We start from the raw sequence: 11,274 nt of genomic DNA on the forward strand, positions 1-11,274 counted from the left end.
TTTTCTCGATGAATGTGCTGTTTCACGTTTATGATTCCTCCATAACAGACTTCACTACATTTTTCTGTTTAATCTTTGTTCTGTAAAACATAGCATACCTTGTTATGTGCTAACTCCCCTTAAGTGTTAAACTTCTCCTTGGACGTTACGACCACTCTGAAGTCCCACTGAAAGTGAAGCAGCTTTGAGCCTCCCAGAACTCAAGAACATTTTGAGACCCTTTCCCCCACATATGGTAGACAAAAATAATTTATTCTTTATTTAATAGTGGGCACATTTCTGCAGCAGTAGGAAGCTACACGTCAGGAACTTAAATTCCACAATTTCACTTGTGTTTGTAAAAAGCCTGACACATTAACTCACAACACCTTGGAAGGTCCACTTAAATATGACAAAGAGGTATATAGTTTCCATTTGTTGATAGTTGGCTAATTCTTGAATTTTTTTGTCAGCTAACCTCTCACTTATTTAATTTGAAGTTCTCTGAATGTTTTATTTACATAAGAGCTACAGGACTAGTATTACTGAATGTATCGACAAAAAAATTCCAACTCAAAAAAATTTACTGCACTTTTCCTCTTAGTATTATAGTAATTTTCTCCACACACAGAACAGATTTCCATATGTACTTTTGAATTTTCAGAGACAAATTATGTTTACATTCAGTTATTTATTTCTGTGGTTCAAATAATTAAAATCTTAATATTATCAACTACATCCAGTGTCTACATGTCACAGACAACTGGTAAGTTCAAATTTATTGAGTTCATAAAATAATGTAAGTATGTAACACTAAACAAACACTATTGTCTCATCTTAACAGTGGTGAAAGTAGTTCTGGATGAATCGGGGATAATTTTGTTCCATTTTCAAATACCTCCCTTTCAGTGCAGAACTTCATAATCTCCTACGCTTCTAAAATCTCTGCCTACTCCTTTGTTCGCAGCTGTCACACTAAAATTGCTCTAGGCTTACACTCTTGGCTTTTTCTTTCTGTTCATGTTTACAGCACCTAAAAGACCCAGACTGAAGATGTAAAGCTGTTACTTTCTACTATTTTGGGCAAAAAAAAATAGAGTCATAAGGTACCTTGCACTTGTCAAAATTAAAGCTTTAGAATAAATTAATGCTTCAAGCAATAAGTACAGTGCAATGACTTTAATCTGCCCAGACTGACCTAGATGAAACTTTATTTCATTATTAGCTTGTCCCAGTTTCATGGTTGATTCATGTTCAGTGAAAGTCCTCCAGCCTTATTGGATCTTTCACATCAACTCCTGTTGCTGCTCAGGCACTTTTACAAGACTTCTCCTTGTTTGGTGTGGGGGTTGAAACTAGCAGACGGATCTGCAGAATCATGGGCTGGAGTTGGTAATGTAAATATCTGTTTGTTTTTTAGCAATAGCCCACCTTTATTCTGCCTTTCTTTAAGTAAGCCATGATAAAAAAATTAAATATTTTCAGGGAATTAGCTTCAAAACCAGATTCTACAATTGTGGCAGAAACTGTGTTCAGAATCAAAGTAGAAATCTTTCATAAGTTAATCATTTTACAGTCTTAGTGTACAATATTGGCAGAACTTCTCCTTTAGTTAAATATTTCCATAAAGCAACAGCATGTGAAAAAAAAGTTTTAAGTAAATGGCATATCTTATATCTTTTCAGCTGGTGGGAACAGAGGTAATTGTCTATTTGGCCTCATTTGATACAAATCCTCCATTTATTTTAGCATGTGACGACGTTGATGTTGAATCTTCTTTTTCCTCTGTTTTCTCAACATCTGTCTTTGTTTTGACCCGGTGTCTTCTGTAAACACGGTAGCCTGGGAATCGGTATATATTTCATATTAAATAAAGAAATTATAACAATTGCCTGAAAAAGATACTGTAGTAACATATAGGTATGCAACATTTTCATTCCTTATATTGCTAAAATATTCCAACACCTCCAGATGGTTTCTTTAAAGCTATATTTAATTATTTTATGTCAACAGCACTCGTCACTGGAAAACTATATTTGGGAAATAACAGGGAAAATATCTTAAATTACATTTTTGGTGGTGAACTTCTTTGTGTTCCTGTTGTGTGGAGGAAAGTATTTAAAAGTATTGTCTGTCTCTCTTGGGAAGCCTCTGGGCTCTTTGTTGGGTCTGTGGGACTGACTCTTCTACGTGAGTCCTGTTTGGCAGGAGCTGGGACAAAGTAGTTCTCCTGTCCCCACGCTGTTGCTTGCCAAAGAGGTTGGAGTCAGGGCTACTCCTTGCAGTCTGTGTCTCTGGGGTTGGGTATGATGACTGGCTTGGGAGAGGGAGCTCAAGAGTCAGAGCTGATGACTGGCTTGGGAGAGGGAGCTCAAGAGTCAGAGCTGGTTTTCAGTGTGAGCACAAGGGACAAGGTCCTGACCCGCATTAAGGTGGTTGTAGTAACAGCAGTGCAACTCATGAGAGATGTATGTGGGAGGAAAAAGGGACCTTTGCCTCTAATAGAAGATATTTTCTTACATTAGCTCTGAAGCTAATGCCTGTTCTCTCAACAGCTGATAGGATACCCTTGCTCAGCCCAGGGTAATAACAATTCTGTACTCAGAGTATTTTCATGTGCCCGGTTGTTAGGTGGTGGAGATCCTCTCCGTTGTGCTGAAAAAAAGAAGGGTCTTCCAAATCTTGAACTGAGCCTTATGTATTCTTAGTTATGTACAGGACACAGCACAGGGGCAATGCTCAGTAGTTATTTGGGTCATTATATACCTAACTATTTTCTGTTTGATTATTTTTATCTCTTTTTGTTTTCTCCATATCCATGAAAAATGAGACTGATAATAATAATGATAAATATAATGTTATAATAGAAAATATCTATACTTTACCTCCTAAAATTAGTAGTGCAAACAACAGCTGGAAAATGCTGTAGATGAGTGGAAAAGTAAACATCAGTTCAAGTTGTTCAGGGGTGAAGGAGAGTTGTACTATAGTTGAACACAGCTGGGTGTTTTGCATGCCTGTTTCCAGAGACACTGTACGACATCTAAAGGGAATAATACAAAGACAATTGTGAAATAGCAGCCTGCACATCCTTATGCTTTTTAGTAATGTGGATAAACAAGAAACATATAGTAACTGAGAAAATGGTATCCTTCATCTTGCATAGTCAACAAAACACTCTATGAGTCATATGGCTGTTACTAGCAGCACACACACAATTTATGGCAGTTCAGCAATTGTAAAGGACTGTGCTCCACCTTCAAGCCACGCATGTTATATTTGGTAACACTCACTATCTCCCTCTCTTGCAATTATATTCTAAATTGTAGGCTCCTGTAACTACATGATAAATTTTACTGCACTCCCAACCCACTTATAAGTCAGGTCTGTTTTGTCCACTTCCTTTGAAGTGCAGGAAATGGGCACACAAGGTGAAGGCATATGAAAGATTGCAGGAAATAGAATAGTCAGAATCTGTAAATAAAATGTGTACAAGAAAAGTTTTAACTACACATAGTATCCCAGAAACAGGATTGGAGAATGAGTGACTCTGTAGCATAGCTAATGTTTAGGAAACTTTCTCAGCATTGATTAATCATTAAATAAAATCTTCTTTTACAGCTGAAATAAGACTACAGGTCTTTGTCACAGAGAAATTGATACCTGTGCCAAGACAGACCAGCTACACGGGCCAGAAAGAATCCCAGAGAATAGCCAGCTGCTGGAAATATGGTGCCAATAATCCATAGCTTGGGTGAGATAATCCAGGAGCCTTTGTAGAGTATTCCCCCAACCACAGCAATGAGCACGATGAGGATTGCTCCCACAATGGAACCAATCTGTGAGGATAAAGAGGAAGGACTCAGTGAGTAAGAGACTCCAATGAAATTTAATGGCATCAAACATAGTGTCAAACATGCTTGTGAGTGTCTCTCAGTCACTGAAACATCTTAATATACATAAAATCTAAAGTTTATGACAATATGATTCACAGCAGGCAGGCAGATTAGATAGCTGCCATTTTTCCCAAGCAGGAGTTATATGATGTACTTCAATGTGTGACTACAGATATAGATCACGGCACAGCTATAATAGGTATCTATAGCAGATTCTGTAAAACTACTCTCTTGACACCTTGCCTATAATTGTACTTAGAGCTGGAGATTAAAAATAATCTCACAGGTGTGCTGTGAGCAAGGAATGGTGCACACATTAGAAAAATTTTCCCAGAGTTGTTGGGAAACTGACAGCCTATTAGCTAATATAATGCACTTATCCTCCTTGCTTCTTGTCCAGTCACACTTTGGGGCTTAGTATAGCATGTACTAACTAGACACAAGATTGTTAGTGATAGGAAATTATTTGCCAAGCAGAAGAGTAAATCTTTAATGCAACTGAAAACTTGTGAGTGAAAACTGGCTGTGAACTCATATGGCATTTCTACATTGACATAGTCACTGAGTTGATCTTATTTCCTGTGGTTGAATGCACTGAGATCTTCACTGCTGCTTGACAAAGAAAGTGATAACTCACTCCCTTCTGAGTATCCAAGTGAAACATCTGCCCTTATGGCATATGTTGCCAGGCATCTCACTGGCAGACTTCTGGGGCTAAGCTTAGGAGAATCAATTTATCCGCTAAAATGTGTATTCCCATTGAACTGACTTCATCAGTCTTTGGCTGAAGCCTTTTTAAGAACACTGAGTGAACAAGTACTTTTGTTTGACTGAGCTATTAACCACATGCACCTAGGAAGAAGAAACATGGTCTGGCCATGACAAGCTCTTCTGTTTCACCTGGCACACTATCTTTGTGCTCTTATCTCCATTTCTCACTATATGGACCACAATCTGACAGCTATGGCTCAATCTTCACTTGGTGCTTCATTGTCCTACATAAAGCAAACTGACAATGGACCCTGCTGTGGGTTGCTCACCTACTTGGTAAGAGAGGATGAAGCAGTGTTTTGCTGAGAGAGCAAGTAGAGTATCTCTTCATGTGAGTTCAGGTCCCTGCTTTTCCCTTAACTGATTAATCAGGAATGGTACAGTTTTGAAACCAGCACCCAATAGTATCCAAGTTAATAAGTAAGCTGTGAATGCATTTAAAAATACAACACAGTAAACTAATAGTTCAAGAAAATGAATTGAACTTAAAAGGACCTTATTTTTGTTCTATACAACCTGAGCAGAGAAAGGATGATAAAGTATATATAGAGGAAGCAGTTACCAGATTAGTTTTGTTCAAGAAAAATTAAAAAATGTGTGTTAACTAAGAGTGTTCAACAAAGGCCAAGGGCAATCAGCATGTCTGACAATCACTTTAAACCTAAACCTAACGCTCAGAATGATTAATGTACTGTTAACACTAAATGCAACTAAGTTGTTGTTGTTCTTATTATTGTGGCAAGAAGAGCTTTTGCCAAAACCACATATTTTTGATGCATTAGAAACCATCTTGCAAAGATAGTTGAATTTTGTGAAGTTTTTTTTAGATTTTTTTAACAGCTGGAACATTTTCAAAAATGTTTTTTTAATAAAAATTTACTTCACACTCAAAATTGTATCCAAAAACTGATAAACTGGTTTAAAAGTAGAAAGATATTTTTTTGATCCAAAATATTTTCAGTTTTTATTATTTTGCAGAGAAAATTTTGCTTCCAGTTGACCTGAAAGATTTTCTTTCCAATTCCAATTCACATTATAAACTGAACTCAATTACTAGCATAGTTGTAGCCAAAGACAAAAGTAGGCTCTTTGGATAATGATTGTTTCTAATAATGTATGCAACTCATGCATATTTGTGCAGGGGGAAAGCAATATATTTCCGCAGTGTCTAATTTGTTTTCTACTGAAAACTTCCTGGCTTTTATGAAGTCAGATACTAATTCTATGAATAGCAATGTACTGCTTCAGTGGTGCCTCTGATTCTGTAATTTGTCCATAATTACTAATGTTTCAGCCTTATATATCCTACCTTAAGTATGATTTTTGCTTTACTAGGCCATTTGTGGTTAACATATATTCCAAATGAAGCAGGAATTACAAGAGCTACCAGTGAAATTCCTGTAAAAAAGAAGAAAAAAGAAGTTAAGCCCAAGTATCACGCAGAAGTTCACGACAGAAGGACAGACACCATGTAGAGTAGCTGAGGCACGGAGCAAGCCTTTGGAGGATGTTTCTGGTATGCACACCGTAGAGCATGCTCTATTCACACCTGCCCATTTGCTTTTCTATAGAGTCTGTTATATTTGGCAGCTTGTTGAAGTAATTGCCATTCTGCTGAGCTACATGCTCATTCACCTGCATCAGAAAGGCAGACAGAAATTTGAGTGTGCTCATCATCACTATCCTGTGATATGAGTAGCTATACTAAATGTTCATTTTGTTTGCAAGTGTTTCACTACTGTACCATATCCACAACCGGTTTAGAGCTTCTTTTGTTTTGGCCTTCCCCCCTCAAGTATTTATTTTGAAAACACAAGCAATGTATGTGATTCCCCCCCCCGCGTCCTCCCCTCCAAGGACAGTAGGAAATGAAATTGAAGAATATGAAAGCAACTCTGCTGGCTTTTAAGATTAGCACAACATGGAAACACACTTGATAAGCACTAGGGCCACAGCTCTGCAGAGCATTGGAGCATGTATTTCTAAATACTTTGACTATTTTCTCTTTGTAGCTGATGAGATTTTTGACAGGAAGTCAAACGAAGCCACTCCTGGCCGTGTAGATTGCAGCTTTTCAAAGAGACTCAGTAGTTTTAATCACTTGCTTAATTATCCACATGTGCTTAAGTACTTTGTCAGAGCACTCAGCACTTAGCACTTTGCAGGATTGTACCTTAATGCTGTTATAAACACTTTAATCCAGGAGAAGCAGCTATTCCTGTATGAATTACTTTATATTCTTATCCCAGTACCACACAGGTCTCCAAACCATTTGGAAATAAAACCACACACAATCTCATGGTAAATATCTGTGCCATATTTATAATAACTTCAAGACTTTGTTCTGCAGGGCCGTGAATGACTTGAAGAAATCTAGGTACCTAATTCCCATGGAAGTTGTTGGAAAGTAGGAGGATGAATATTTTTTTAAAATCTAGGGTAATTTCTTTATTACTCTGCCAGATGATGGTATAAAGGTGGTTGTTACTAGAGGGAGGATAAAGGAGAGAGTCAGAGGGAAAGTGCTGGTTCACTGGACTCACCAATGCTGTCATAGGGCAGTATAATTGCATTAGAATCAGTCCACATCTTGGTGTAAAGAAAGAGGCAAAGTGGCATCATCCCCATTGCAAGCAGCGTGGAACAAGTTGTCATGCTGATGCTGCAAAGAAATTGGTTAGAGTGACAGTTCATCTCATGCTAGCCTATAGTCTTTCTTATTTTCTTATTATGACTTAACAGTTTATGAACTGTTGGGCAAGAAATGCTGCTGGCTACAGTCAATTTATCCTCTATGTCAGGTTAGAAAAAAGTTAAATGGAAGGAATGGCTTCTGATGAAAAATACATGTAAGAACACATATCAACATTTTCTTCAGCCTCAGAACAGTAACTTTCAGTGTAAATGAGGTCATCAGACAGACAGCCATCAGGAAGGTCTCTTGGCAAGTCTGCATGCTGCCTGTCCAGCTGGCTTCTTAGAGGGTGGCAAGCTGGACAGTATGAGATGCACATCAAATGGAGCTTTCCATTATACCAGCAGTTCTGGAGTGTTAAAATTTCACTCCAAATTCAACAGTATAAACTAAAAATATTTCATCATTTAGGATGTGTGATGTAATAAAATTCCCTTTTCTGACTTGTTTTGCTGTAAGCCAAAAAGCAGATGCTGAGAATCAATCAATGAAGATGAGAATGAGTTCTGTTGCTTCCTTGGTTTGTGCAAAGACATTTCTGTTTTAAAATATAATGTCTTGAAACTGTCAGGCCTGATACACCTCGTACTAAAATATGCAATCTGCTACAGGAATACGGAAGGAGGAAAAGGCAAGACAACTAAAATAAGGAGGAAATTCTCAGAATCTGAGTAAAATAGATAAAATTATGCCAACAAATCACAGTCTTCTGAAATAAAAATAATGAGAGAGGGTTCTAGTTAAGGAACTTTGGAAACTTCCTTATGAGCCTCACTTCTGATTTCTCTTTTGTGTGACTTGCTCTCAGAAAAGGAACTACTGACCCTGTCCCACAAACTGGGGGAGATCCAGATAAATCTTGAACAATTAATCCAGAAACCAGGGGAATATCTGCATTAATTTTAGTTCCTGTCACTCTGTTTCAGAGTCATTGAATATAGCTTTGTAGGAGCTTCTCTCAAGAGAGTTCCTGCACACAGAGAGCCATGGGCTACTGTTCAGGTCAGATGAAGCCCCAAATGGACAAAAGCACTTTTTTTTTTAATCCCACCTCCATATTTCCTACATCTTCTTACTGTCCCTATATCTATACCCTGCTCCAAAGTCTTCCTGTTCTGCAGCCCCAGTCCCTGTGCTTGCAGAAGCTTCCTGAGGAGCTGTGGAGGAGAGGAGATGGTGTTTCAAAAGCAGTTGTCCTTGTAAAATATCAAGAGATGTCATAACCGGATGTCCCTATTGGAACCTTTAGAGGATATAATCTGGGTCTGATTTACTGAGAAATGTATTAACGCTCATACTGGGACGTTTTGAAACAGGACAATAGACAATGGGTTGTTATCTATAAACATAAAATATTACCAGTTAGAAACAAAATCTTGTCTGATATGATGTGCAAGTTTTCTATAATACTGTGCTGGTTCCAGAAACCAACCATACTACCTACACTCTCATTCTCCTATCAAGAACAGAAGATGCTTGCATTGTGATCTCTGCTGCACCTTTCTTATCCTCTGGTCCCTGCATTATTGTCAGAAAGATACTGACCAAAAGCCTTTGACTTTTTAAGGTAAAGTCTTCTTTGCCTGAAGAATAACCTTTTATATGTATTTTCAATTTACTTCATCCTCTGTTAGCATCATGGGATAGAAATCCTGCTCATATTTATAGCATAATCAATTCGAATTTTTACGACTGATTTCAGTGGTGTCACTCTGAACATACAGAGCTAAGAAAGCATAGTTTAGCTCAATGTATTCTTCCAAGGAAAGATTAGGACAGAATTTTAGACTTGTGCTGGGTATCTGCCCACTTGTGGTTTCTTAGACTTGTATTTATTGAAATAAAGGGTCTTACATTTTCTAATATCATAGGTCTTGCCTCCACAGTGAGGAAGTCAGTGATTAGCAGAGCTGATTTCATACACATAATTTGAAAGCAAGTATTATATTAACACCTGTATGTGACAGAAAAATTAACTGTTTTCAAAGGGTGGAAAAAAGTGTCTCATTAAAGCCACAAATATTAACATCCTTAATCTATTAGCTCTAGCTCCACATCTTTCTTACTTCTATTATTTTTTCCATTTCTAGTTCAGACTGGCATATGATAAATTGGTTGAATGTTCCAATTTATGTTACTCTGTGGGAAACAGAGAAATTATCCTGTTTATTTTAGTGCAATGTAATCAGGATATAAAAATATAAAGATGGCTCATTTTTAAAGGCTGTTAGAGTTAATGAAGCCCCCATAGAATTTGCATCAAGAGTAGGTTTCACTTATCCTGTGTGTTTGATGTCCTAGACCATGCCATGTGCCTTACATATCTGTTACTGAATTCAGAGCACCCTGTCACCGAGACCATCACAATTCACAACAAAGTCAGTGGCTTTTAGACTGTAAAACTTTCCCTTAGTTTGAAGATTTTACAGAAGGTGCCAGGAGCAGATAAAATTACCACAAGTGATTTTCATTTGTATTAGTTCCCAAAGAGAAAATTTATGCCTGTCTATTCAATGTATAGAACACAAAAAGAGGGAAAATATTTTTCCACAGGTGGTCTTTTTCAAGAAACATTACTTCAGGAGCTATTGCATAGCCACTATTTTGTACACAGACTTCAGATCCTAAAATCCTTTATTATTTATTTATTTTTACTGCCCAAGATCTTGCAAGAAACAAAACAACAAAAGTATTTCTAACTTGGACAAAGATTCCATAATCCTTAGTATTTTAGAGGTCTTCATCTATGTTATTTTCTGCAGTATCTGACAATTTACAATAAAGACCTTTTCTAAGATACACAATTCTGTTGTGCAATCTTCCACATGAATTCCCAATGAACCAAGGATATTTGCTACTTTGCTTAGATTTACTACTATTACAGTAACAGTAACTAAACATCTTTACAAGAAAAAAGCTTCAGCACGCATGGGCCAAGAAGCTAAGAAAAAAATCAGACAGTCATAGAATCATAGAATGGTATGGGTTGGAAGGGGCCTTAAAGATCATCTTGTTCCAACCCCCTTGCCATGAGCAGGGACATCTTCCACTAGATCAGGTTGCTCAAAGCTTCATCCAACCTGGCCTTAAAAAGACACATGAATTATTTAAAGAATGGATGCTCTTACCTTAAGTCCATGTCTCCATCCACCCAGTAGGCGATGATATTGGAGGCTGTACCCCCTGGACAGCATCCCATGATCAGCACCACAACAGCTTGAATAGGAAGCACGTCGAAGACCAGTGACAGCAAGAAGGCTGTGAGAGGCATAATTCCAAACTGGCAAAGGAAACCCACAAAAATACCCCAGGGTCTTTTTATGTGGCCCCAGAATTTCTTAAGTTCCACATTGCAACCCATGGAGAACATCACCAAAGCCAGCATGATTGTTAGAACTGTACTTAAAATTATGCTCAAAGTTTCATTAAAATTATCTTCCAGTAACACACAAGAGGTGCCATTGCAAATAGTAGCATTTGCTGGACAAACCATGGAGTTTTCTGCCAAAGACCTAACGTTTAATTGCTGGGAAAGAAGGTTTGTCTGCATTTTGAAATACAGAACCGCTCAGTACATCCGAGGCAAACTTTTAAGCCTTTGTAAATGGTAGTTTGTCAGTGATTCCTTTTAAATGATCCAGGAAGCAATAAAGTGCAATAAATACTTGAAGACTGTTACTACTCTTGAAGGGTTTGGTACAGTGCTGATTCATATAGTTATAAAAGTTGCACTTGCTCAGTATGGTGACAATTAATCATTTATTCATATGATAATGAGGAATCCCACATTAAGAGAATAGTTGTGTTAATATTTAAGAGTGTAAAGGAGGTTTGTGGTGTAGCTGAGCACAGGAAATGAGAATCACAGGAGGAAGAGAAAGTTTAGACTTCATTGTTTGAATTTCTTGCATACCTTCAGGAGAGCTGCTCATG

General features: G+C 37.6%; 1 protein-coding gene across 1 annotated transcript; it reads right to left on the reverse strand.

Moving 5' to 3' along the window:
- Window positions 1–1,687: 1,687 nt before the first annotated feature.
- SLC10A2 (solute carrier family 10 member 2) lies at window positions 1,688–10,891 on the reverse strand. The gene is made up of 6 exons (XM_010166776.1): window positions 10,470–10,891; window positions 7,190–7,308; window positions 5,956–6,044; window positions 3,643–3,818; window positions 2,865–3,022; window positions 1,688–1,821 (listed from the first exon to the last, which is right to left on the reverse strand). The coding sequence occupies exons 1-6, from the start codon at window positions 10,889–10,891 to the stop codon at window positions 1,688–1,690; spliced, it is 1,098 nt and encodes a 365-aa protein (XP_010165078.1).
- Between the last annotated feature and the right edge of the window lie 383 nt (window positions 10,892–11,274).

Source organism: Antrostomus carolinensis, unplaced genomic scaffold, assembly GCF_000700745.2.
Source record: "Antrostomus carolinensis isolate BGI_N321 unplaced genomic scaffold, ASM70074v2 scaffold12264, whole genome shotgun sequence".
Taxonomy (NCBI): Eukaryota; Metazoa; Chordata; class Aves; order Caprimulgiformes; family Caprimulgidae; genus Antrostomus; species Antrostomus carolinensis.